Source organism: Sorex fumeus, unplaced genomic scaffold, assembly GCF_029834395.1.
Source record: "Sorex fumeus unplaced genomic scaffold, SorFum_2.1 ptg000065l, whole genome shotgun sequence".
Classification (NCBI taxonomy): domain Eukaryota; kingdom Metazoa; phylum Chordata; class Mammalia; order Eulipotyphla; family Soricidae; genus Sorex; species Sorex fumeus.
Genome location: NW_026606122.1, coordinates 4,377,528 through 4,404,664, shown reverse-complemented (window position 1 = coordinate 4,404,664; position 27,137 = coordinate 4,377,528). Strand labels below are relative to the sequence as shown.

General features: G+C 53.8%; 3 protein-coding genes across 7 annotated transcripts; 1 reads left to right on the top strand and 2 right to left on the bottom strand.

Annotated features, from left to right (window-relative positions):
* The first annotated feature begins 1,267 nt into the window (after positions 1 to 1,267).
* On the top strand, positions 1,268 to 13,825 carry CCDC120 (coiled-coil domain containing 120). Of its 3 annotated transcripts, none has more exons than XM_056128628.1 (11): positions 1,268 to 1,301; positions 4,759 to 4,858; positions 4,994 to 5,084; positions 5,203 to 5,336; positions 6,785 to 6,925; positions 7,429 to 7,723; positions 8,033 to 8,095; positions 8,332 to 8,506; positions 8,616 to 8,714; positions 11,332 to 12,261; positions 12,687 to 13,825. In XM_056128628.1, exons 3-11 carry the CDS (start codon positions 5,036 to 5,038, stop codon positions 12,799 to 12,801), a joined length of 2,001 nt encoding a protein of 666 aa, XP_055984603.1. In that variant the 5' UTR covers positions 1,268 to 1,301; positions 4,759 to 4,858; positions 4,994 to 5,035; the 3' UTR covers positions 12,802 to 13,825. The 3 variants fall into 3 exon arrangements, with proteins under 3 accessions (XP_055984603.1, XP_055984604.1, XP_055984602.1); XM_056128629.1 differs by lacking the exon at positions 1,268 to 1,301 and adding an exon at positions 1,739 to 1,864 and having other exon boundaries at positions 4,759 to 4,801; XM_056128627.1 differs by lacking the exon at positions 1,268 to 1,301 and adding an exon at positions 1,740 to 1,864.
* A 736-nt stretch (positions 13,826 to 14,561) lies between these two features.
* PRAF2 (PRA1 domain family member 2) lies at positions 14,562 to 17,640 on the bottom strand. Its single transcript, XM_056128622.1, has 3 exons — positions 17,353 to 17,640; positions 15,748 to 15,965; positions 14,562 to 15,376 (listed from the first exon to the last, which is right to left on the bottom strand). The coding sequence occupies exons 1-3, from the start codon at positions 17,529 to 17,531 to the stop codon at positions 15,237 to 15,239; spliced, it is 537 nt and encodes a 178-aa protein (XP_055984597.1). The 5' UTR covers positions 17,532 to 17,640; the 3' UTR covers positions 14,562 to 15,236.
* Positions 17,641 to 17,966: 326 nt separating this feature from the next.
* On the bottom strand, positions 17,967 to 23,282 carry WDR45 (WD repeat domain 45). 3 transcript variants are annotated; one of them, XM_056128599.1, is made up of 11 exons: positions 23,103 to 23,282; positions 21,710 to 21,781; positions 21,512 to 21,586; positions 21,320 to 21,424; positions 20,201 to 20,309; positions 19,974 to 20,068; positions 19,550 to 19,629; positions 19,227 to 19,435; positions 19,039 to 19,140; positions 18,811 to 18,956; positions 17,967 to 18,588 (listed from the first exon to the last, which is right to left on the bottom strand). In XM_056128599.1, the coding sequence occupies exons 2-11, from the start codon at positions 21,762 to 21,764 to the stop codon at positions 18,479 to 18,481; spliced, it is 1,086 nt and encodes a 361-aa protein (XP_055984574.1). In that variant the 5' UTR covers positions 21,765 to 21,781; positions 23,103 to 23,282; the 3' UTR covers positions 17,967 to 18,478. The 3 variants fall into 3 exon arrangements, with proteins under 3 accessions (XP_055984574.1, XP_055984573.1, XP_055984575.1); XM_056128598.1 differs by having other exon boundaries at positions 22,990 to 23,118; XM_056128600.1 differs by having other exon boundaries at positions 17,971 to 18,588; positions 20,201 to 20,306; positions 22,990 to 23,118.
* Positions 23,283 to 27,137: the final 3,855 nt, after the last annotated feature.

Below are 27,137 nucleotides of genomic sequence, written 5' to 3'. Positions count from 1 at the left end.
GATCGGGGCCATGCTATGTGTAAGGGCCTTTGTCCCTTCTTTCTGCTGTTACCTGCTTTCCTCTCTCTGACTCTCCTCCATGCCCTTTAGCCCACCTCTGTGTGAGTCTATTCTTGTTTAGAGCAGTTGTTAATGGCATGAGAAGCACTTCTTTGCAGTTTGGGACACTCCTTTTTGTTGTTGTTCTTTTGGGTCACACCCATCAGTACTCAGGGATTACTCCTGGCTCTGTGCTCAGAGGATCACTCCTTTTCTTTGGCGGAGGAGGGCACACCTGGCGATGCTCACAGGTTCAGGAATCACTGCTGTTAGTATGCAGAGGGACCATATGGGATCACCCTACCTGCTGTACTGTTGCTCCGCCCCCATATACTTTGTGACTTTCTTGGCACTTACCTGGGCCTCTCTTGGCTTAGACCCAACTTTTACTATTTACAGATGAGGAAACCTCAGCCTTGAGACTTAACCTCTGCTGCCCCCCAGATTCTCTTCTGATCCATAATCAGACACGTTACCCGTTGTGTTCCTGACCCCGCATGCACGTCCCCCAGATTCTCTTGTCCCTCTCAGCTCAAAACATTACAAAACATTGATCTTTTCCATCAAGAGGCTGGAAAGGTCATGGCTGAGAAGATATTCCCCCCAACCCCCCAGCTGCCCACCTTGTGACTGCCCGCCTCCAGCAGCCCCCGGGTGGGTGGTAAAGGGGGAGAGAGGATGATGAAAAGGGCCTTTGTGTCCCTTGCCAGAAATCTCACACCCAGGAAGAAAGGTGGAGGAGCCCTCAATAGTATGTCTATGGGGAGCTGCTGATTCTCAATGAGTGGGCCCACCAAGCTAGTGGGGAGGGAGCTGGCCTCCCACCGCCCTTTCTGACCCAGCGGGCTGGCCTTGGACTCACGGGTCAGCAGACTATCTGCTCCAAACTGTCTGCTCCAGAGTGGAGCACAAGATATGTGGCATTGTGGGAAGGCAGAGCCCCAAGCGCAGGGGCTGTTCCGGAGCAATTAGTATTTTGCAGGGCCTCAGCAGCCCCCTCATGTCCTGGTCAGACACGGAGCCAGTTCCTGGGCAGAAGCCGCTGGCTGGAATGAATAGGGGAGGCCCAGGCTGCATGTGAAGAAGCTTGAGCCACTTTTCAAAGCCTCACTTCCTTCATTGCAGGGAAGCCTCCGTTTGCCTCCAACCCAAGACCCAGCCATCCTTTCAGAATCCCCCACCCCCCTATTAGGTCTCCTTGAAGCCCCAGCGTCCACATGGACTTGCTGACATGAAGAGCTGGGTCTGCCCCATCCTCCCAGGTTTGTCAGGGGTGGGGGCATGGGGGGAGGTGGCCCTGCGGGTTTTGAGTTTGGTTGTGGGGGTGGGGTAGGGGGCTGGGGTGCTTTCCTCAGGATCCACAGAGATGGAAGGGTTCGGAGACCTGGTCTGTCTCCTTTGGGGAAAGCCCCCTGTTCTGTCTCTGTCTTGAGAAACTGACAAGGAAATTGCCCTCCCAACTACTCTCATCCCCGTTTTTTTGCCCTGGGAGGAAAGGATCAGGGCCTCAGGAATGTGGGGTGCGCTGCCAAGAGTCACAGAAGGCCTCCTGTGTGTTTAAGAATGCCCTTGCCCTCCTGCCCCAGCTCCCAGATAAGATCCCTGGGTGGGCAGGGTTTGATCTGGGGAGGGGGCAGGAGAGGCCCCTCCTTTCCTCTGACCCAGATACCGCTCTCCCTTCCCAGTTCTTTGCTAGGGGCCTGGGCTTGGGGCGGGGAGGTTCTGGCTGTCTCCTGGGTCAAGCTGGACAGCCCAAGAGGACCTAGCCCTGGAACTGCTTGTCAGGATGGTGGAGCCCTGGCGGCAGGCAAGCAAGGGTTAAAAGGTATGGGTTGGGCCACTGGCTGGTGGGAGGCGGCCTCGGCCTTGGAGGCTGCTCCCTGCGTGTGAGTGTGTGTCTGTGTGCGGCACTATCCTGAAGCCGGTCCTGCTGCAGACCACTGTCCCAAAGCCGGCCTGAGCCCCCCACGGCTCCTCCTCGCCGGCATTGGTGAGAACCGGGATGAGGAGGGTCTGGGGCATACTCGGGTTGCTGCTGAATGGGGGGGGGCAGGTTTCAAGGAAGCTAGCTCAGTTTGGGAGGTTTGGGAATACGGGGGAGGGAAGCCTTCACTTAGAGGGGTGTATTCCCAAAGGCTCTAGTTCATTTCCTGGACCCAAAGGGAGCAGGGAAGAGTTGGGGCAGAAAAGAAGCTTTGGTTCCCCTGTTCCCTTCTCTACTCTGCCACTTCCTTTCCCCCTTCCTTCTCTGTGGGAGTTGCCTCTACCCTCCCGCCCGCCACCTGGGGTAGCCCAGCACCCTCCCCTTCACCCAGGAAAGCCCTGACTGTTGAGTAACTGCTTCCCAGCACCTGCCTTCCCAACTTGCGTCTGTTTACCTGGAGGGGGGTGACGGGGTAAGGGGGTGACGACCAGTCCCAGGCAATGGGAGTGGGTATTGGTTCGGATGGTGGCAGGATGTAGAAATGGGGTCCCACTGAGGGTGTTGGGGTGCCACCCAGGTGAGGTGTCTTCGTTGTAAACAGTCATTAGGGCTGGCCAGGAATTTCTTTCTCTGTGGTGTCAGAAGGGCAGACTTGAAAAACCTGCTAGGCCCGCCTGGGTGGCCTGGGGGGGGGCCTGCACTTCTGTGCCCCTCCTGTGTCACTCAGACCACAGGGACACCCAGAAGGGAGACCCAGGGACTGGCAGGGTGGGGGTGAGATCTCCTTGGATGGCATATCTGGGGAGGAGGGGCTACCCCAGTTTCCGGGGAAATGTTCAGAGGGCAAGTGAGGCCAGCAGAGGGGGCCCTAGGAGGCTTAGGAGCCCAGTGTGGGGGTGTGGGGCGTGGACCTTGGGTCTAGGGCCTGCCCAGTGACCCTGTGTGACTCAGGCCTGAGTTATGTCCCCCGAGGTAAGAATGACAGGGTGGAGTTGGGGTTCCCGGACCCTGTGTGTGTTGACATCCAGGTGTTATGAACTTTGGTTCAAGAGATACCAGGGTAGAATGGAGGAACCAAGTGATAGTGGGGAGTGGGCCCCTCAAGGAGGACTTGGGGTTCTGTGAGGCAGTGAAAGAAGGTTGAAGGGATCCCTGGGAAAATTCTTCAAACCCAATTGTGGTCGGGTGGAAGACAGCCCAGGAGTCAGGGCACAGGGGCAGCTGAGCTGGGGCCTCAAGGCTCCTCTGTCATCCCAGGCAGCCAGGGATGCCACCTGCTTATTGGTGTGCACAAAAGCTGTTAAGATGGCCCCTGATGTGGAGGCAGGCAGGAGGGAGGACTGCCAAGAAACGGGGCACCACACATGTTAGCTGACTGGTACCAGCCCAACAAAATATCATCAGCAGGGAAGGGAGTGGGACCCCCATCTCAGTGGCCTGACTCCATGACTGCCAGAGTGTGACCAGCTGGGGATAGGATCTCGGTGACCTCAGGAGGTCCCAGTCACCTGCCCCTGGATGGCTGGCAGGCCAGGTGGTGGGAGGTGATGTCAGCAGACTGCCCAGCTGGAGACCCAGCAGGATGTGGGAGGGAGTGAGGGAGTGAACCAAGTCCAGGGCAGGACTGGCGGCCAGCCACAGCCAGCTCCAGGGCCAGTAAGGACATCGGGGCCCAGAAGGAGGCAGGCACAGGCAGCTGGGAAACTGAGGTGAGTCTCAGCTCAACTTGGTGTGGCTTGGTTTGCCTCGACTCATAGGTACAGAGAGGTGATTTCCCGCTGCTGCCCACAGAACAGGCAGCCCGGGGCCAAGCACATGCCACCTGCCACTGCAGAGTGGGGACGGGGTGTGGACGGACAGGGGGATCAGAACCCCTTGGAGCTCAGTCCCATCCCCAGCTCGACTACTTGGCCAATTAGGGTTCACTTGTTCGTCTGCGGGCATTGTGGGGCCCTGGCCACACACTAAGGGTCTCTCCGTGCTGGAGCCACAGATGTCAGTGAGACCAATGCTTCAGGCCCTCATGAATGTTCCCAGGAGACGTAATCTCTGGGCCACCACTGTGGGGGCCACCTCTGTTTGTTTGTTTGGTTTTTTTTTTTTTTTTTTTGCTTTTTGGGTCACACCCAGTGATGATCAGGGGTTATTCCTGGCTCTGCACTCAGGAATTACTCCTGGCGGTGCTTGGGGGACCATATGGGGCGCCAGGGATCGAACTCAGGTCGGCTGCATGCAAGGCAAACACCCTACCTACTGTGCTATTGCTCTGGCCCCCAGTGGGGGCCACCGCTGGAAGTGATTTGGAAGTCCTGGATGGGAGTGAGCCAAGGCTGGAGTGGGGAGGAGAGGTCAGAAGGAGTGCACTAGGGCACCGCCACCTGGGTGCTAGTGAGGACTTGAGGTGCTGGAAGGGAGAATGGAACAGGTGGCTGGGGCTACATGCTTAGCCTCACTCCCCTTTTCCCTAACATGAGGCGTAGCAACATGGTAGTAACATCAGTGTTGCATAGTACAATGGATAGGGCACTAGCCTTGCACGCAACTGACCTGAGTTCAATCCCTGGTACCCCATATGGTTTGTTGAGCCCTGCCAGAGGTGATCCCTAAGTACAGAGCAAAGAGTAAACCTTGAACTCAGCTAGGAATGCCCCCCCCCAAAAAAACAAAACAAAAACTTAAGGTCGTTGTGGGAATTAAATAGGGCACTGAAGTCACTGCTCGAGACCCATGGACACTCTCTAAATGCCCATTGTTGTCACTGATGGTTGAATCTGTACCTTTCACTCTCTCCCCAGGCCAGACTCCTGACTGTGGCCCGCGGGCCTCTAAGAAGGCTTTGTAAGTCCTCTCTGCTCCCCATTTGCTGTGTTCCCACTCAATGGGAAGGGAACCAAGGTATTGGGACCATGTGGGTCCAGACACTATTAGCAATCCTCAGAGGGGGTGGGGCAGCTGGGGTGGGGGTGTGGAAGTGCTGTGGGAGGGGTCTCACGATATACTTCTTTCATGGCTCCTTTATCTCGCTGTCAGGCCTGGTCCAGCCATCAGCTCCAGCCACTTGCAAGCACCAGGATGGAAGTCAAAGGTCAGCTGATCAGCTCTCCCACCTTCAATGCCCCAGGTCGGTGGCTGTCCTCCCCCACCCCGCTCTGAGTCACCCTCACCGCCTTGGGAATGGTTGCTCCCTGGCCCTGCAGCTGCCCTGGCTGTGTATTGATCCCAGCTCCTTCTGTGCCCAGCCACCCTGTTTGGAGATGCCGTACCCCAGGTGAAGTCAGAGAGGCTGCGGGGGCTGCTCGACCGGCAGCGGGCCCTGCAGGAGGCCCTGAGCCTGAAACTACAGGAGCTCCGCAAAGTGTGTCTCCAGGAAGCGGTGAGGGTCTGGTTCCAGGACTATTGTGGGCTTAGGAGATGTGAGGAGGCAGGTCACCCCCCAGATAGGCACTCAGCCATTCTCCTGAACTGCACACTCTCTAAGTTCAGCTTAGAGGGCTGGAGAAATAGTATAGCGGATAAGCTGCTTGCCTTGCATACAACTGACCCGGGTTGGTTTGATCCTCAGCATCCCCTATGTTCTCCTGAACACCACCAGGAGAGATGGTGGAGCACAGAGCCTGGAGTAAGCCCTGGGCACCACCAAGTGTTCTACCCCTCTCCCAATTAAGTTTAGCTCAGCACTGAGAATCAATTAGAGTAGCAAAGATTAAGCAACCTTTGGAAAGCCACAATAATCTCAAAAGCAAAGAGTCGATTCCAGGGACTGGAGAGATAGTACAGCAGGTAAGGCACTTGCCTCACATGCAGTTGACCAGGGTTCTAGCTCTGGCATCCCATATGGTCCCCCAAGCACCACCAGGAATGATTCCTGAGTGCAGAACCAGGAGTAAGCGCTGAGCAACACTGAGTGTGCCCCCCCCCAAGTTGTTTTTGTTTTTAAAGATGGTTCCAGATTTTGGTGGCAGAATTTGACTGGAACTAACATTGTGGGGGCTGGGGAGTGATGTATCCTTTTGAGTTCCCCCTTAGTGTGAACAGCCGCCCAGCTTGCCTAAGCAATAGCACAGCGGGTAGGGCGTCTGCCTTGCACGCAGCCAACATGGCCGACCCGAGTTCGATTCCTCCGCCCCTCTTGGAGAGCCCGGCAAGCTACCGAGAGTATTCGACATGCCAGACACAGTTAACAACAAAGTCTCCAATGGAGACGTTACTGGGCCCGCTCGAGCAAATCGATGATCAACGGGAGGGCCTTTACTTTACTTTACTTTTACTAGAGCAGTGGTCTTCAACCACCTGTCCACATACTGGTGTGAGTCCACAGGTATAGAAAGGTTGAAGAGAGTTGGCTTAAGAGTGTGCAGTCCCAGGCTCTAACAGGAATGTAATGCATGGCAACTGTTTACCTTTATTAAAACAAGAAAGGAATTCTGGGCCTGAAACATAGTACAGCAGGTAAGGGGCTTTCCTTGCATGCAACCAAACTGGGTTCTATCTCGGGCACCCAGTATGGTCTCCTCCAGCTCCACTAGGAGTGACCCCTGAGCACATAGCCAGGAGTAAGCCCTGGGCACAACCAGGTGTGACTCCAAAACCAAGGGAAAAAAAAGAAGGAATCCTCGATTCCAGAGCAGATCTCTCTGTGTCCCCTGCCACCAGCCAGGAATTTGTCTTATGTCAGTGCTAGAGTCTGCCCAGGACATCTGCCCACAGAGGTACTGGAAGAGTGAGAGACATCATAAGCATGGGATGCTGGGCATCTGGGAGTCATTACTGATTTGCTGCAACCCCCCTCAACAAATCCTTGGTCATCTCCAACCCCGGCAGGAGCTGACTGGCCAGCTGCCCCCTGAATGCCCACTGGAGCCTGGTGAGCGACCCCAGCTGGTCCGCAGGCGGCCACCAGCAGCTCGAGCATACCCTCCCCCGCATCCCAACACAGCACACCACTCCTTGTGCCCTGCTGAGGTGAGCAGATTGATGGGGAGAATAAGATGGAAGTTGGACAGGTATGGAGGAGAAAGCATCCGGTCCAAGGCTGCTGGAGGGAATGTTACTCATTCTGAGTGCAGGGCTGCCTATGTCAGCCTGGCTTCAGTATGGGGACAGCTCATGTCCAGGTCTGGCCCAGGCACTGGCCTCCGCTGAGTGTAGCTCATTCCCTGTGGAAATTGTACCTTGGATTGAGCTAATGTCATAGGTGGAAGCAACTGGTTTCCTGGTCTGGGGAGGAGACCAGTTCCCAACTAGGCAAATGTGCCAGTCACCTTCAGGACACTGAATAAGCCCCACCCCAAATCAAGAGAGGTGCTGTCACCAGTGGGAACCAGTCCCCCACCACATACTCAAGGCTGATTGCTGCAAAGAGCAGGCCCTGCTGCAGTGTACACAGGCTCTGCCGCGGCCTGCCTACAGTGCTTGGTCATTTCTAACTCTTGCTTCCATCCTGTCCTTGGGCTGGCCCCCCACAGGAGCTGGCTCTTGAGGCACTGGAGCGCGAGGTGTCCGTGCAGCAGCAGATTGCAGCCGCGGCCCGCCGCCTGGCGTTGGCCCCAGAACTGAGTGCTGAGCAGCGGCGGCGGCGGCGGCAGGTCCAGGCAGATGCTTTGCGGAGGCTACATGAGCTAGAGGAGCAGCTTGGGGACTTCCGGGCCCGCCTCGGTCTCCCAGTGCTGCCGCCACCACCCCAGCCACTACCCCTGGCCACTGGGGGAGGCATCGCCTCAGGGGTCTGCCTGGGGACACGCCTTGCTCAGCTCAGCCAAGGTGAGCCTGGCCCAGCATTCCATGGGCATCCATGCCTGGAGGGGGAAACAGCCGGTGAGATGTGGGAGGTAGGTGGGCTTTGCGGGCCCCAGCAGTCAGGAGAGTTGGGAGAAGCTGGCTCCATGGGCAAGTGAGGGTGAGGCACAAACCTCCCCTGCAGGTCTTGGACTCATTTACTCAGGTAAAGGTGCATTCTTGTTGGGGTTGGGGAGAGTGGAGTGGGGAGAACCTGGGCAGCAGTGGAAGGCGAAGGGGATGGCCGCCATGCCTGGCACTGATAGGTGAGGCTCTCCCTCTTCTTACCTGTAGAGGACGTAGTTCTGCACTCGGAGAGCAGCTCCCTCTCAGAGTCCGGGGCCAGCCATGATAATGGTGAGGCTCCATCCCCCAAACCCTCTTGTCCTTCCTGCCCTGCTCACCCCTCCCTTTTCAGCCCCCTCCTTAGCCACACCTCCAGCACCTCTGCTCCAATGCCAGGGCCCACCTCCTCCCTTGGCTCCCCAGCCCCCTGTCCCACCAGGCCTCTCTGGCCGCTGCCCTTTACTTTGCCTGCAGCCAGAGGGGTCGCCTCTCCATTGCATTCTCCCCCCTTTCTCCCTGCCACCCAGAAGAGCCCCGTGGCTGCTTCCCTGTGGCTGAGCGCCCCTCACCACCCAAGGCCTGGGACCAGCTGCGAGCAGTATCTGGGGGCAGCCCTGAGCGCCGAGCCCCATGGAAACCACCCCCGCCAGATCTTTATGGTGATCTGAAGAGCCGGCGGAACTCTGTGGCCAGCCCCACCAGGTGAGAATGCATCCCTTCATCATTTCCCAGGAGTGGGATCCTTTGCTTGGGCCGGCTGGAGGGCCCACTCACCCTGCACCGGCCTGGACCTGCCTGTTCTCTTGCCTAGCCCCACGCGCTCGCTGCCTCGGAGTGCCTCCAGTTTTGAAGGGCGAAGTGTGCCTGCTACCCCAGTCCTCACCCGGGGCGCAGGCCCCCAGCTCTGCAAGTAAGGAGCCTGTGCACGTGGGCTTAAGGGACCTGATGTGGGAGCTGTCCATTCTAGCTGGGAGACCTGAAGGAAGAGCAGTGTCCAAATGCTGGGAGACTGGGCTTGGAAAGGTGAATAGGGGCTATAATTGAGGAGGGTGCAGGATTCAGTACAGAAGCTCCCAAGTTTGGGCTCAACATTTTTTTTGCTTTTTTGTACCACACCCAGCAGTACTCAGGGCTTACTTCTGGCTCTGCACTCAGGAAACTCAGAGATCACTCCTGGCAGTACACAGGGGCTCACATGGGATGCCGGAGACCAAACCCAGGTTGACCACATGCAAGGCAAGCACCTTACTCACTGTATTGTTGCTCCGGTGCTGAGTCTTGGCTTTTCCAATGTATTTTGGTTTGGTGGTTGTTACTTTGGGGTCACACCAAGCAGTGCTTAGGACCATGAGATGCCAAAGATGGAGTGCAGGCCTTCTACAAACAGTGCCTGCACTCAGCCCATGGAACTCCCTCCTTGGCCCTTTCCTGTGCTTTTGGGGCAGTCATTTCCCATCTCGGAATCTGGCACATTGTGAAGGGGACATAATCTCACCAGCCTCTGAAAGCTGTGGTAGGCAGCCAAGATCTGTTTTTCCTGCACTGGGTCTCCTGCTTGCTAGGAATTAGTAACTTACATGAGAGCATGGGAACAACTCACTTTTTCGTTTTGTTTTGATTTGGGGCCCCACACTAGGCAGTGCTCAGGGTTTACTCCTGGCTATGTGTTCAGGAACTCCTGGTGGGCTTTCCAGACCATATGGGATCAGGCCTGGGTTAGTCGCATGCAAGGCAAATATCCTACCTGCTTGTACTATATTTTAGGCCCAGCAACTCATTTCTTTTTTTTATTTTTATTTTTTGTGTTTTTGGGTCATATCCAGCGATGCTCAGGGGTTTCTCCTGGCTCTGTACTCAGGAATTACTCCTGGCAGTGTTCAGAGGACCATATGGGATGCTGGGAATTGAACTCGGTTTGGTCATGTGCAAGGCAGACATTCTATCCACTGTACTGTCACTCCGACCCCCACAAATCATTTCTTTATCACAGTATCCCTATGAGGTGTCTGCTGAGACTGTTCCCATTTTATAGAAACAGAAAATTGAGGTACAAACAGGTGAAAGAACTTGCTGCTATACCAAAGACCTGGTATTTAGACCCAGGTGAATGTGAGTCTAGTCTGTGCTGGTCAGAACTCTGATTGAGACCAGGCCTTCTTCAACTTTTTCCATTCATGATCCTTTCGTTTTCTTGGAAGCAGTGTTTCTGCCACACACCCAGCTGTGCTAAGGATTTATTCCTGTCTCAGGGATCACTCCTGGTTGGACTCAGGGGAAACAGTGGGGTCCTGGGGCTCAATCCCAGATTGGCCATGTACTAGGTAATTGCTTTACTCCCTTGTACTATCTCTCTGGCCCCTCGTCATCACCCTTTTTCACCCAAGACTTTTTAAAATTTTTTTTTGGCCAACCCCAGTGATACTCAGGTGTTACTCTTGACTCTGTGATAAAGAATTACTCCTGTTGGTGCTCAGGGGGCTATATGGGATGCCAGGAATCGAACCCAGGTCAACCTCAGCCTACCTGCTGTACTATATCCAGTCCCCACAAAAGACATTTTAATACAACCCTGGGTATGTAGAGACAGCCAATATACAAATCAAACATTTACTGACAGTGGACTATAAAGAAATTTATTTAAATTATGTTTTCAGAAGTTACAGGTTAAGAAGCTAGGGGATGAGGGATGATAAGAGTAAAATTAAATTTTATAAAAAGCTAGAGGGTGTGTGTATGTATGTGTGTGTGTGTGTGTGTGTGTGTGTGAGAGAGAGAGAGAGAGAGAGAGAGAGAGAGAAATCCCCAGCACCATTTATGGTTCCAGAGCACAATCAAGGATCTCACCTGGGCACCTCCCAGAGTGGCTCAAATACCCCAGCTCCCCAAAATGTGGGGGGAAGCTAAGTTCTAGAACTTCTTAAACAAGGCCCAAATAATTCCATTTCCCAGGAGTCAGAGGCTTGCCTCCTGTGACTTGTGGTTCTTGGCATCAAAGTTTGGTGTGGCTCCTCATCCCCACAGTGAGACAAAAGTTCAGGCAGGGTCTAGAGTTCCAGTTCTAAAGATTTCTGTGACCTTCATCATCGGGGAAGGGGAGAGCCAGGGGAAACACTCTCGCAGAGGATGAGGGGACAGTCACAGCTCTCCAGCATTTTCTCGTCTGTCTCTCTGGGAGTAAGCCTTAGGAACCCCGTGTAATTTCATTGCTGGCCCCCAAGTCCGCAACAGCTTTTTTTACTTGAATTACTTGAAGGAGGGGCTGGAGCAATAGTAGAGTGGGAAGGGCGTTTTCCTTGCACAGTGCCAACCTGGGTTCAATCCCTGGCATCTTCAAGCACCATCAGGAGTAATTCCTGAGTGCCAAATCAGGAGTAAGTGCTAAGCATCACCAGGTCTGGGCCCTAAAACAAACCAAAACCATCACTTGGAGGCCGCTTATCTACCTCCTGCAGGTACACACTCTGGGATGGGGGGTGACTGCCAGACTCTCTTGCCCTCACCACCCCTCTACCCGTCTGTGCCCTTAGACCTGAAGGCCTCCATTCTCGCCAGTGGTCTGGCAGCCAGGACTCCCAGATGGGCTTCCCTCGGGTGGACCCTGCCTCGGACCGCGCCTCACTTTTCGCAGCTCGGACTCGTCGCAGCAACAGCTCTGAAGCCCTGCTGGTGGACCGGGCCGCTGCGGGAGGAGCTGGCTCCCCACCTGCGCCTCTGGCGCCCCCTGCTGCTGGCCCCCCGGTCTGCAAGAGCAGTGAGGTGCTGTATGAGCGCCCCCAACCAATCCCTGCCTTCTCGTCCCGCACAGCTGGTCCCCTGGACCCTCCCCGGGCAGCCCGGCCTAGCTCTGCTGCCCCCGCCTCCCGCGGGGTCTCCCGGCTCCCCCCTGTGTGTGGGGACTTCCTCTTGGACTATGCCCTGGAGCGGGGCCTGCCCAGGGGTGCCAGTGGTGGCGCTGGTGGCGCTGCTGGCTGGGGGGAGTTGCTGCCTGCAAGTGAGGTCCCGGGACCCCTCTCCCGCCGGGATGGGTTCCTTGCCATGCTCCCAGGCCCCCCACCAGTATATGCTGCTGATAGCAGCAGCCCCGTCCTCCGCAGCAAGGACCCCCACTCCCGGGCCCCCCGCCCCAAGCCCTGCGGGCTGCCCCTGGAGACTGCTGAGGCTCTCGAGGTACACCCCAACTCTCTGCTATGGATGGCCCCCCACACCCGCATCCCCCCAGCTGCTGAGCGCAGTGGCCACAAGAACCTTGCCCTGGAGGGGCTGCGGGACTGGTACATCCGGAACTCGGGCCTGGCCGTAGGGCCCCAGCGCCGTCCTGTGCTCCCCCACATGGGCTCACAGCACCCACCATTCCTCCACGCCCGCTGCTATGAGGTGGGCCCGGCGCTGTATGGGGCCCCCAGCCAGGCACCGCTTCCGCACTCAAGGAGTTTCACAGCGCCCCCTGTCTCTGGCAGGTATGGGGGGTGCTTTTACTGATGGGGAGGGGACTCTGGAGGCCAATGGCGAGTGGGGGTCCTAGCCAGGAAGCAGTCAATGCCATAGCAGAGGACTCAGCCTGAGGGATCTCTCCATCACCATTGGTCGATGGGCTTGGGCTGGAGGGGTGGGGGTGCTGATTAGAGAAAAGCTAGGGTGCATGTGCTGGGAGGATGAGCCTGGAGACCAGGGTGCTGGGTAAGCAGGGCCCACTGTGCCCCTTGCCTTTCTCTTCCTCCTCCCTGTGTCCTTGGCTTACGGGCCTTGAGCTGTCCTTTACCTGCCTCTGCCTCTTTAATGAGCTTCTTCTTTCTCTCCCTCTCTCCCCCTCTCTCTCCCTCTCTCTGTGTGCGTCTTGCCCATCTTACCTTGTCCTCTGGATTCCTGCTACCACTTCTAAAAGATACTACGCGGACTTCTTGTATCCCCCGGAGTTGAGCGCTCGTTTAAGTGATCTGACGCTAGAGGGGGAGCAGTCCGCCAGTTCTGACCCCCAGACCCCGGGAACGCTGGTCTGACTCCTTTGGCTCAGCCTCTCCTGCTCCTGACCCTGAGCTCAGTCCGAGGAACACAACTGACCTCGCCGAGCACTGGGGAGGGTGGTTGGTAGCTCTCAGTCTTCACGGGGGTGCCAAGCTGATCTTCCAGGCCCTGGCCACATTGGGCCTATGAAGGAGGACCCTGTTTCTGACATCCTGATTCTCCTCACTCAGTGTGCTGGGGACAGGCGACACTCGACCCCTTGAAAAGTGGGTGGGGGGTGATGTCTTGGGGATGCCAAGCCCCTCCTTCCATTTCTGTTTACAGTTGTGATTTAGATATTCACTGTCTTTCCCACACACACCCCAACGCTAGAAGTTTTATAAAAGGGAAACTGTGAATTTTTGCTAGTTGGGTTCATTCCTATTCCCCGTCCCAGCCTTTTCTGTTCAGGATTCTCCCCACCCTGAAATGGACCACATAGGACCCCTCTTCCCTGGGGCCCGGGCAAGGGCAGCCAAGACACTGGTGCACAGAACTTCCTGCCACCCCTGCCCCCTGCCAGGCCAGTTTTTAGAGAGGTGATCTCTCTGTCAACAGGTGGAAAAATTGAAGTTGGGGTGGGGGCTCATTTCCCCCACCCTGTCCCTGTTTGCGCCCACTGCCTTTGCCCACAGGGTGACAGGGTGAAATGGTCTAGCCTTTAGTGGCTACCTCCACCCTGACCTTCCACAATTAGAAGGACCAAAGGGCAGAGCCATGGACTGTGCCCTCCTGAGACACTGGCGGTGGAACCTGGTGTCCTGTAGGTTCCAGTAAGCCTCAGGTGATGTGTGCCCACATGCCATGTCCCAACTTCCTCGGCTTTCCTTCCAGCCACCACTTTTTTTCAAGAAATCCACATGGGCTGTGATTTCTATGATAACCTGTCTGTGACTTTCTGGACCTGGGGGTCCTCCTCCCCCCTCTCCCTGGTGTTCAACTTTTCTTTTTTGTACCAATGGGGGGCCCAGAACACTGCTCACACTGGAGGGAATTTCTATAATAAATGTGTAAACTGAACCCACGTGTCACTCCTCTGCTTCACCTCAGGCCTCCACCCCACCCCTGTAATTTTTGCAGGAAAATATGATTGTGCATAGTGGAAGTAACCTGAAAACTGTTCCCCCATTTCAGCTTTCCTCACTTTATGGTTGGTGAGGGGTAGGGATTAACTTCCCTGCCAGGGTGCACTCAGATTCCCAGCCAATCCTTTAATGGGAACCCATAACAGTGCTCTCCGGAATGAGGAAAATGCTCCATGCAGATAACTACCTTGTGCATTCCTGCTGCTCCAGAGGCAAGAAGTTTGAGGGATGAACTGAGAGATCATTTCATCAGCTCACATGGTAGAGACTCAGCCCAGGGGAATCCCTAGCACAAGTGGAAGGCATAATGCCATTGTCATGGTGTAAGTGTGTGTGGGGTAATCAAAGTCACACCTCAGGCATGCAAGGCAAGTGCTTTATCATTGATTCCTTAGCTCCTGCCCCAAATTGGTTTATTTTGGTTTATTCCACTTGGTTTATTTTGGTGGTGGTTTTTTTTTAATTTGGGGGCCACACACAGCAGTGCTCAGGGCTCACTTTTGGCTCTGGGATCAGGAATCACTCCTGGAGTAGTAGCAGATCATGGATCATATGGGAAGCTGGGGATCAAACACAAGCAAGGCAGACCTTACCTACTGCGCTATCACTCCAGCTCCCAGGATGCCACTTGTGTCTACTAAAATGCACAAAGACCACCCAGGAGGCCAAACTGGCTATAACAATACAACAGCCTTTATTATTGCAGCAACACTGATATATATGCCCCTTTGCACAGGCTGACTTCCACCCCACCCACTTTTTGGCCCTCAGCACTAGGGAGGACTTTGGAGGAGAGGGGCAGGATCCCTAATTAGAGCTGAAGGGAGGCAAGTGGAACTGAAGACTACAGGGGAACCTGCAGGATACTCGAATTCTTCCCCTAGATGAGAGCTGGAAACACCTGGGTCTTGGGTTCAAGATTTGGCAATGCCCTCATCTGGGTTTAGAACTAGGATGGGAGTTCAGAAAAGCCTGGGTCCAGGGGTTCATGATTGGAGAGGACCTTTGTTCCAGACCCTAGCTTTGGGGTGGGGTGGAGTGTTGATGAGGGCCAGATTAGCCATGGATGTTCTGGTCCTAAGCCCCAGTTTGGGGTGGGGTTGGGTGTGGGCGATTTGGGAGTCCAAGGTCAGGGCTGAGGAATATTGGTCCCTTAAGATAATGGGGGGTACATATGAAGGAGATGCCAGATGGGGACCTGAGGAGAGATGACGTGCTTTATGAACTGAAGGGCTGGGGTTGGGCTTTTAATGGCTGGGAAGTGGCTCTGGGTCCCCAGTACAGGGAGGAGTAGGTTGGGGTGAGGTGGGGATGTTCTCCAGGTCTTAGATACAAATTCTAGGACCCTAGGATCCGGCTTCCTGCTCTTGTCCCAGAGCCTCTAGCAGCAGCCCCATTGGTGTCCGCTTGAGTCCGATACTCTCAATTTTGTTCTCAAGCTTGTTCTTGAGGTTGCGCAGGCGCAGTGAAGCATGGACCAGGATCACTGTGGGCAATGCAAAGGAGAATGGTCATGGGGGTAGGGTCTTGGCCTTTAGCCATGGGGGCCCGCAGAGGGGAAGTGGATCAGTGGCAGGTGAAAGGAATCGATAGAAGCCAACGACAACATAGGTAGAGGGTATTTGAGGATGTGGCCGGAGATGGGCATTTAAAACCAGGAGAGAGCAGCCAGCGGTGGTTAAGAAAGGCGTTCCCAGAAGGGACGCCGAAGCCCAGGAAGGCGCTCAGTCAAAGGGGGTGTGGCCATGCCCGGCGGGTGTCCCAGCCCCCTCTCAGCCCCGGAAAACAGGAGACACGCGCGCGTGCGCCCCCTAGCCTCGCCCTTCCCTCGGGTTTCTCTGCACAATGGAAACTCACGCAGCACTGGCCCGGCGATGCTAAGCAGGAAGGTGCACGCGCCGCCCACAGCCCAGAGGACGAGAAAGCCGATGGCCAGCACGGCGGCCAGGCAGGCGGCCGGGTGGCTGCGGCGGCAGCGACGCACAGCCGCTTGGCTTTCGGCCGCCCACACCAGCACGCCGAGGCCTATGGCCACTATCAGCGCGCTGAGCAGGGTATGCAGCGGACGCAAGTACCTGCGGAGACAAGGGAACTAAGCGCAACCGGCAGACGGTGCGAGGCACCCTCACCCCCGCCCCCGCATCCCCACTCCGGGACTACCGGACCATTGTCCACTACAGCTAACCTCAGTGTCGGTTCCCCCTTTGAAGCTCCTCCAGCCACTCTTCAGGGCTTTCAAGTTGCAGAAGCCCTCGAGAGATGGCAGGGGTGGGGGACACGTTTCTTTCTCATCAATCTTCCAGTCGCAGTTTTCTGAGACCTGCAGGTCCCCACCCCGCACCAATCCCTTCTCTCAAAGGATCAGCGCTTCTCCACGCGTTTTACCTCTGACCCCATCAACCTAACTCCTCCACTGCAACCTGACCCCAAACCGGCTCTTGGAGTCCAGCCTTTGTAGATTTCCCTTCTTGAAGTCCTTTCAGGCTCAGGGGTCCTTAGAAGCCCCTTCAGGTCCTCATTTCCCTAGAGACAGCTCCCTTTCTTTGTTGTGAGGTGGTTTTTTTTGGGGGGGGGGCTTGTTTATTTAGGGGACACATCAGGCTGTGCTCAGGGCTCTGCATTCAGGGGTCACTCTTAGTGGAGTTCCTGGGACCATATGGTGTGCTGGGGATCAAACAGGGTTGGCCTCGTGCAAGGCAAGCACTCTACCTTCTGTGCCTGCTCTCCAGCCCCGAGAGGGCCCCTTTCTAGTTGGCATAACCCCAGTCAGACTTCCATCACTCCCAAATCCCAGCCCGGCCCAAGCCTCCACCAGGGTTTCCTACGTTTCTCTACCCCTCATCTCCCTCTCAGGCACTTTACTCCTCTCACCCTCTTGGTTCAAGTTCCCCAACAGGAACTTGCCAGGGGCACGGACACGGTCATTCCAAACCCCTGACCTGGTAAATAGCCCCTCCCTAGCTCCCCAAGAGAACCCAGTGGGCTGGAATGACCACCGACTGCAGAGCCAGAAGCCCTAGAGCCGAGCCGTGATTGTCCCTACCTCCCAAAAACGTAATGGCAAAATTTTGTAAAGAAAAAGTCCACCGTCCACACCACTCAGCTGGGCGAGTTCCCTGTCTCGACACCCCATTCTTTAGGACCGCCTCTATCACTCGCAGAGCCTCACCTCAGCGGGAGCTCCCTCGCTTTCTTCAGGTTCTTACTTTCCCTTTCTATACCACACTTTCTCCATCCCCGCTTGGGGACTCCTCAGGGGCTCCCCTCCCCCGCCCTCGTTAGAGATCAGGCCTGGTTTCCCCCAAGACTCCCGCTCCATTCCCCTTAGGTTTTCCATCATGACTGAACTCGCCACTCCTAATCCCCTTCGCGTGCTTCAAACACTAGAGAGCCCACCCCTCCCAACACAGCAGCAATCCCCGGCCAACCGGCGCCTCCCTCCGCCCTCTCCGCCTCCCTCACCCGGCCAGCGCGAGACCGAAGCCAAAGCAGAGAAGGTAGTTGGCTTGGTAGTAGAGAAGATTGTTGATGACGCGGTGGCACCATCGCTGAAGGTCGCAGGGATCCGGGGCTGCCAGTCGCGCGGACCCCAGAATGAAGTCGTCTAGGGCGCGTAACGGCGGCAGCCGCACCTCAGACATCCTGCCAGCGGATGAAGCTGGACCAGCTAGCAGAGGGACTGGACTACAGCACCCGCTACACTCTGCGGCACCACGGAGGACTCTGGGAAATGAAGTTTCGCCCGCGCAGCCGCCTTCCCAAACTGTCAGGGGACCGGAAGGACGCGGGATGCACACATGACCGGAAGTTCACGCTTGGAGTCTCTACCGCGAGGCAGCGAGGGCCATCAGGCATGCAGGTCTCGGCCGATGGGTGGCGCATGCTCCCTCATCCCAGGGCGCGCGTCCTGGGAGGTTGGTGGCTCAAACAGAGAAACCAGACGCCAGAGGATGGTTGGGCCTGTCAAAACAACCCGAGCACAATCCCCCTTCCTTTTCTGTAAGGTTCCAAAAGGATCACGCCTTTCCTGAAAAAGGTTTTATTTATTTTTATTCTGGGCCCACACCCAGCTGTGCTCAGGGCTCAGTCCTGGCAGTGTTCTGAGGACTATATGCGGTGCTAGGGATCGAACCCAGGTCGACTGTGTGCAAGGCAAGCACTTCACTCTCTATACTATCCCTCCAGAACCTCCTGGAAAGTTCTTGCCAGGGCTTTTTCAGCCTTGTCTTCTCCAGCCCCCACTCTCACATGTCCAGCCATAAATACAGTTAAGGGACTTTTATTGTTTCCAGCACATTAGAGGTGTCACCTTTCAAGTTTTTAACTCCCCACAGTTCAGTAAGGGCACTCCTTTTGAGTCCCTAGCAGTCTTCTCCTGGCTTGGCCTGGTGGGCACACAATCATCAAAGGCACCCCGTTGATCAAAAGTTCTTGGGGGAAGTGAGCTGTTTCAACACTGCTCTGAGTGCCAAGTGTGGACCTTGCTAGCTGTGTGGCTTCCACAGCATGCATTCTGTTCCCTACCCGCCCCCCAAAGTAAACTTTTGCAATCTGTCACTGCAGGCCTTTAGCACAACCCATGGTGTCCTTAAAAGTCATCATCATCACAGATGTCAAGGTAAACATCAAAAGCCTCTCTGTTGCAGTTTCCATCAGGAGTGAAGACGTATTTGTGGAAAGTTCCATCTACACAGATGGCTGGAAGAGGTGAGGAAGATGGATACAGAATCAAGAGGTGGCAGGAAGAATACATCCCTCGCCTCTTTGGGTGTCCCAGATCTTAACAACTTCATCCAGGTCACTGCCCGCTGCCACCCTTCTACCAATGGAATTTAAACCATGCTGGAACACGCTTCAGGCCCTAAAATTCATTTAGAGGACTCGGGCAAGCCATCCACCCCCAGGGCTGTTCCCACTCACCAATGACAGAGTTGACGTTCTTAGAAGTATTGCGACCAAATGCACAGATGCAGGCTGATTCAGCAGGCACAGTAAAGCTCGCCAGGCTCCACTGTGAGTCCACGTACTGCCCAATCATGGGACCCACTTTGCCCACACGAGCCAGCCTGCAGGTAGTACTGACTCAGCCCAGGTGTGTGACAAGAGCAAGGGACCAGGGTCATGCAGGGTGGGGCAGGGGATACTCACGCAGAACGGCGGTTGAGGCGGGTATCCTTGAGAGCAAAGATATGAACCGTGCCCTTATCACTGGAGGCACACAGGAAGGAGGAGTCATGGCTGAAGTTGATGCTAGAAGATAGAACCACAGTGACAGCCATGAGGCGGGGTGGCATGGGGGGTCCCAGCTGAGCCCACCAATCATCCACTTTGCTTACCAGTAAAGTGTGGCAGGGTCTGTGCCTCGGCGCAGCTCCACCAGCTTCTCCTTCGACTGTGTATCGAACAGACGAATGAGGGTGCCCTTCTGGGAGGCCGAAGCCACAACAGTGCCCGGCTGGTTCAGGGATATGCAGGCCACATCACTCTGATGGGCATTGATAGTGAATGGAGCAGAGGAAGTACCAGGTTTGGTGCTTGCCAGGTCCTACCAAGAGAAGGAGCAGTTCTGGCCTTGATGGGCTATGGAGAACAAAGGCCAAACATCCACAAGGAGAGCCGGCCGACCCACCAACCCACCCTGGCCCATAAAGCTACTCACCACAAGTTGCAGGCTCCCACACTTGTGTCCGGGAAATACAAGCAGTTGCTTCTCTAGGCTGGGGCAGAGGTCACAGAGCCCTACGGGATGGGGATGAAGGGTGCGCTGGTAAAAGGCAGCATGTCAGAGTAGATGTAGCTAGGTAAGGGCCAAGTCTGGCCCTCCTGGGATATATACTACCCACACCACCAGAGCAGACCTGGTCCTTGATGCCACACCCTATCCATCAAACTGATTCTCTTCATCCCTCTGCTGCTGTGGCAGCCTCCCCAAAGGCCCAGGATCCTGAACCATAGTATCTAGGGTGTTCCCCCTCTGCTATTTGGAAGGCCCACGATTGAACTCTGGCCAAAGGTAGAGTACGAGCTCCTCAGCTCCAGACACCATCTCCTGCAGTGATACCTGCCTATTCAGGTCTGCTCACCCTTAGGGTTGTCCCGCGTGTCGAACTCAAACAGCTTTTGAGGACTATTGGGGAAGGAGTACACATAGATGCGGTTCCTTAGCACGATGACGATTCTGTGGGTAGCACACAGCACAGGATGGTCATGAGGGAAAGGCAAGGTGCCCTTGGCAGATGGGGGGACCCAAATCTGCCTGCCTGCTATAGGCACCTCCTACCCCCCACTCACCCCAGACCCTCACACTCACTTGTCATGGCGCATGCGTACAGCCAGCACAGACTTGGTGAAGGTGAACTCCAGTACCAGCTTGTCTTTGGAGTCCTTGCCCTCCCGGGCATCATTCCAGATCAGCACTGCTGGGCAGGTTGGTGCATGGTTGGGGCCAGGGGTAGGATGAAGGGGCGCCCTGGGGGCCTAAGGGCCCTTTCCCCATGATGTCAACCCAATTTTCTTATTTGAACTTTCAGCTAACACCTGATGAGCATCTCATAGGGGCCATTATGGACCTGACTCCTGAGAAAATGTTCAAAGATACGTTGTCCCCATGGACAGATGAGGAAAGTGCAGCAAGCAGGGTTTTGTCTGTTAATCTGGACAAGGACCTCACAGCCCATTCTGACCTTCAGGCCAGTATTTCTGCCTATAGGGTCCCATCCAGTCCATTACCCTAGGAGGAGATTTCTGTGCTGAAGGCTCTGACTCATCTAGTTTCAAAACTCTTCATTTTGGGAGTTTTTTTTTTTTCCAGGGCGGGAGGCAGGCTTGACTATATTCAGAGATCACTCCTGACTGTGCTCGCTCGAAGGACCACATGGGGTGCCAGAGTCAGCTGCATGCAAGACAAACATCCTACCCATTGTACTATTGCTGTACTATCACTCCAGGCCCTCAAAACTCTTCAAACAAGATGGTGCTTAAGGTTCAAGGGAACAAAGCAGTGGCGAGAAAACATTTTTTAAAAAATATTTTAATCCTATTGGTCATGTGACCTTGAATAAGTCCCATGAATAAGTCATTTAAGTTCTCTGGGCTTCTGGGTAGCTTCATCTCGACAAGTGTACTTTCTACAACTTAGTTGCTATGAGGATTAAATGAGTTAATATAAGGAAAGAACTTAGCTCAATATCAAGGCAAATTACCACTGCTCCTTAAGTAAGGATGAGGTATATGGGGGGGGGGCATTCAATAAGTGTCTGCTACATAAAGACAAAATGCCAAGCTTCTCAAGCTAGCACATCACAACTTCCTAGCAGTAGTAGTCCTCACTGTGGTGCTTGGACGGGCTCCACATATCTTCCTCTGCCAGTGCCTAGGGGAAACCAGGATTCTAAGGAGTCTGGACCAAAGGTGGGATGATGCCACTTACCTGAGATTTCAGAAAACTTGGGACTGCTACCACCGCCCACCAGGGCCAGCAGATTGGAGCGATGCAGCATCTCCACCAGGCCCATACTGCCAACCTGCTCATGGTCTGGACAAGGACCAGCTGTCAGTGGGGGTGCGAGACAATGCCATTCCCTTTCCATTTGCCCACTGCCTTCCTGCACCAAGGACTCACCCAGATGACCCTTCTCCATCAAAGGTTCTACATTATAGATTCGCACACCCGTCTCCATGGCACAGCAAAAGCAACCTGGGGATGGGAGCAATCCAGGATGCGACAAAGGATGTTGGGGGATCAACATCCACCTCAGACCCTCCCCTTCCTCCTTTGCTCCCTTCTTCCCTGGAGGGTCCAGGCCTAAGCCTCTCTCACTTTGGTCTTGGTTGAAACGCAGGCTGGTAACTCCTCGAAGTGGCTGCTGAGTCATGGTCCAGACTTGCTTCCCTGGGCACAAATGAGAGTAGGCTCGGTAAAAGCCCTAGAACTCATGTCCCCAACTGATAGTCTTTACATTTACACTGTATTAGCAACTGATCTTAGCAAGACTCCCAAGAAGACCAAAACAAGGGGAGAGTCCTGGGGTCTCCACTGTTAGCTTCCAAGACCCCAAAGAGCAGGATCAGTAACTTCATCTTTTCACAATCACCTGACCCCAGCTCAGGGACTAACCTGAACTGGATCCTTGACCTCCTCTAGTTACCTGGCCCACACTGGTTGCTTGTAATAGGCTAGAGAGTACCCCAGTGAGATTTCCTCTCTCCTCCCGGCCAATCCTGGTGTCCAACAGAGTCTGGAACCACTCCCCACCCCCTTATCATTTTCATACCTAACTCCAAGTGGACCCCCAGTTAAAAGGAGAGATGAAGGCTAAGACAAAGGGCTCTGCTCTGCCTTTTCCTCCACCCTTACTGAGTTGCTCCATTCCCTTTCTCATACCCTACTGCTGCCCCCCACATATCCCAGCACCCTATAATCGACTCATTACCTCCTTTTCTGCTGGCTGACCTCAACATGAACTGGGCCTTCCTATAGGAATTCCACGCCCCTAAGAGTCCTCCTCCAACCCCTCTCCATCCGTCATCTCCACACAGCGTACTCCTACCCTCTGAAGATCTTTGCCCACTTCCCCAAATCCCTATCTGGGACGACACAACCTCCTCCATACCACCCAGTCCTGAACCTCCTCTAAGGTTCCTGTCGTCAAGTCCCCACAGTCCCTTTAAACTCCCACCTCCCCAAGACCTTGCCCAGACACACCCCCTTTCCATGCTCCTACAGTTCAAACTCTCCAGTCATCCTTACCCACCTCCAAGAGGCTGCCTCACTTTCCTTCCGAAAAGCCATTCTTTGCAGATTCCCGCTTCCCCCAAAACCCCTTCCTTGGACCCCAATACCAAAGACCAGTATCACCCCAGCACCCTGTCTCAGAATGCCACTGACACGCACAAACACACACAAACACACACACCTCACTGGCCCTGTCCAAGCCCGTCCTCACCTTCCTTTCCAGACCAATAACCACTCAAGGCCCCTGTGCTAGGACTGCCCCTCCCTCATTCCAGGACCCATGCACAGACCTGCACCCCCTCCCCAGACCCCAGCCAATTGTAGAATCCTGGATGGCCCAGCTCCCGGCAGCAGCCTGCACCGACCTGACCTCCGCACGTCCCGGATGGCAGCCCAAGCTCTCGGTGCCGCCCGCGGCCCGGCTTTCTGACCTCCTGGGGCTTTGACGCCGGGCTCTGGTGTTTACATCAGGACTTACTTCCGGGGGAGGGCGCCAGTTACAGGAAATGATTCACCGGGGCGGAAAACTCGACCGCGGCCCCGGTCGCCAGGCTTCCCGAGCTTCGGAGCTTTGCGAGTCACAAGCAGCGTCCTGCGAGGCGGGCGGAACAAGAGAAGGAAAGTGCAACCCGGCCTCGTAGGTCTGAGAGAACCAGGGACTGAGCCAAAAAGAGCATCCCGACGCCAGGCGATAAAGGACCCGACCATGCTTCTTCTCGGAGAGCTTAGCGATTTAGCTTTCTAGGCTAACAAGATTTGGACCTCCTACGTGTGATCGAGTGGCTGTTCCCGTCACAATGAGTTGCCCTCCGGGGCGTTTAGAGAGGCCCTCGCCGAGCTTCCCAGCGACGGGAACCCGGAGAGGCCTGAAAGCTGAAGCTGTCACTCCGGCCTGGGAAAGCCAGTGATAGGGAGTTTCTTTCTTTCTCCCTCGAACTTTTGCTTGAGGGAACCAAATTAAAATCGGAGAGGGCGGTGAATGGTGGTCATAGGTATTGATGAGGTTCACCATGGAAGGGAAAGAAAATCCCAATTATTACAGACCGAAACTAGTTTTTAATCAGCATTTAAATTTGGAGATCATTGTTCGTTTACATAGAGTTCTGAGAAATAATCCCACGTCCTTTGTGTGTTGTGTGTTAGGAATAAGAATTTTATTAGAGAATAGTACACACCAGAGAAGCAGAGTGGAGGCATTATCTAAAGAGAGTAACATAGTTTCCTGTTTTTTTTAAAGGGATGTTATGATCGCTTTTTAGTTTCTATTTTATGGAAACTTTGTTTCTAAGTAAGGCACTTGATGAAAAGCTACAGTACACAGAGAGAGAGCAGGGAGGGACATACTCCATAGATAGCAACCTCTACAGACTTCTAGCATTTTCTCCTCAAAAGTTACATGAAAAATTATGTTAAAATGTTGCACTCCTGATAGTGGTGGGGCTATGATCACCAAAAGGTAACAATGAAAATTCTGTTAAATATTATGTTCTTGGTGTCTGAAGATATATGTGGCTTAGTCAGTAGAGCACACACTTTCTTTGTATGAGCCATACTTTCCACCTCCTAAAGCTCCCCAAATTACAGTCATATAATAGAATGGTGAATAAACTATAAAAAGGAGAGGCATCACATTCAGATCACATTCAGAATATTGACATTTATTCATTCCATCCTTTTCTCCCAAGTACTATTGTGGTACTTTTAAATTATATATAGGGGACTGGAGTGATAACACAGCGGGTAGGGCGTTTGCCTTGCACGCGGCCGACCCGGGTTCGATTCCCAACGTCCCATATGGTCCCCCGAGCTTGGCCAGGAGTAATTTCTGAGTGCATGAACCAGGAGTAACCCCTGTTCATCGCTGGGTGTGACCCAAAAAGCAAAATTATATATATATATAATTATATTATATTTATATAGAATCACTGTGAATTACAAAGTTACTCATACACATTTTTGTTTTTGGGAGGGCACATCCAGCACTCCTCAGGACTTATTTCTGTTCCTGACTCTACACCCAGGAATCACTCCTGGCAGGGTTTGAGGGACCATATGGGGAGCTGAGGATCAAATCCCGGGTCGGTCCTATGCAAGGCAAGTTGCTCCAGCCCTCCATTCACATATATTTAATGGCATCTGGAGAGCTCATCTTTTAAAACTGGATCCTGATATACAGTGATACAAATGTAGTGCTGTTTAGCTCTTCCTTTCTCATGGCCATCTATCTTGTGTTGTCATCATCCAGGTGGATTTGGATGCCGAATGGTCTCCTAGATGTGACTCCATTTCTGTGCTTCTCAGCCAAGCCAAGCTTTCTCTAGTCTACTTCCTCATGTTCAGGCCATAGTTAACTAAATTCACTTTGGCATCTGTCTCTCCCATGTCTCTGAAACTGGTATTAATTGGGCCACTAATAATCTTGACAAACCAGCAATCACTACTCTGTGCTCTCCTGTGATCACCCAGCACATTCCACAGTTCCCTTCACTCCTTTGGTTTTCTCCACATCTCTAATAACTGTTCTACATGGATATGTCTGATTTTTAACTATTTGGATTACCCTTCCATAGGACCTATCCCCATATTTTTTTTTGCTTTTTTGGCCACACCCGGCGATGTACAGGGGTTACTCCTGGCTCTGCACTCAGGAATTACTCCTGGCAGTGCTCAGGGGACCATATGGGATGCTGGGGATCGAACCCCGGGTCAACCGCGTGCAAGGCAAATGCCCTACCCGCTGTGTTATCGCTCCAGTCCCTCCCCTTAATTTTTAAAGCTAGTATTCTCCCCCTCCGTGACTTCACCTTGTCTCAAAGTCTTAATTCTTGCAAATGATGTGAAATTCCATTCATTTAGATCTGTAGCCTTTGCCTTTCTCCTGAATGCCAGCCTCATACATGCTAGACCTGTTGGCTATGGACATATTCATGTAGGAGCCCCATAAGGCATCTCAAACAGCCCATCCATTCAGATCCCTTTAGTTTCTTTTACTCACATGCTCTCTCTTCTCCCTCTTCTCTACCATTGGCACCACAACATCTAGTTTGCCACTCAAGTCAAAGAGAAGATATGTTATGCTTGGTTCATCTCAACTGTAATTGACAAATTCTGTTAGTCCTGCTATCAAAAGGTATCAGAAATAATGGTCATGTACTTTTAAAGACAGGATAAAATAAACTAATTTAGCCTATCACATGAAAACACAACCATTCTTTCCTGCAAAAAACAAAACCACAGAAAGAAAAAATACATGAAACAAGGTCTTCAAGTCATAGGTATCGGCAATGAAGGACAATTTGACCTGAGAAGTAGAGAATAAGGTGAGCCTTACTATTGCGCTAGCATACTTTGGGAGAGTTTACATGCTGCAACACAAGTAGAGGAGACTGAGGCCAAGTGTGTTGGCCTCTGTAAGTTGAGATAGCCCCAAAGGACAAAGGCAGGCTGGACAGATAGTTCAGCAGGCTTAGCATATGTATGCTTTGAATGTGGAAGGCCTGGGTTCCACATAGTCCTCTGAGCACCTCTGGGAGTGATCCCTGAGTACAGTACCCAGAGTAGCTCTCAGGCATCACTGGGTGTGCCCTCAAAAGGAAACAAAAAGAGAAAGGTAGCTAGGGTGTATTGTTTGTTTGTTCATTTGCTTTTTGGGTCACACCCAGTGATGCTCAGGGGTTACTCCTGGCTCTGCACTCAGGAATTACTCCTGGCAGTGCTTGGGGGTGCCAGGGATCGAACCAGTCGGCAGTGTGCAAGGTAAACTCCCTACCCACTGTGCTATAGCTCCAGCCCGGTAGGTAGCTAGGGTTTAAAGGACAGAATTTCATAAGCCTGGTGAGAATACAGTATGTGGGGTCCTTGCCATGTTGGTCCATGGCCAACCTCAGCATCCTATATACAACCTCCAAGCACTGGCAGGAGTGATCCCTGAGCACAGAGTTAGAAGTAACTTCTGAACATTGTTTGGTATGGCCCACAAACAAACAAAAATAAGTAAAGGACAAAATTTCAGGACCTAGAGAGATTGTACAGTGAATATGGTGCTTGTCTTGCACACAGCGGATAACTTGGGTTCAATCCCTGGCATCCCATATGTTCCCCACCCCAAGCCCCACCAGGAGTGATCCCTGAGCATAGAGCCATGAGTAAACTCTAAGCACTGCTGGAATTTTAGGGCCAGAGTAGCAGTACAAGAATTAAAGTGCTTGTCTTCTACCAAACATCCTGTTTCAATATTCGCCATTGTATGTGGTTCCCACAAGCATGGGCAGCCAGGGGTCATTCCTAAGCGTGAAGCCAGGACTAGACTCTGAGTATCCCCCACACACACACACACACATACACACACACACACACACACACCAGTAAAGTATCATTTGCTGATGGTAAGCATGCTGATGGCAGTCTCCTGCCCCCGTGCCTGACTGTCCTCACCGGGGTCCCTTGGAGGAGGGCAGGTTGAGTTTTCCTCCCCGCCCTGAGCAGAGTCCCGGCAGCTGAAGACCTCCAGAAC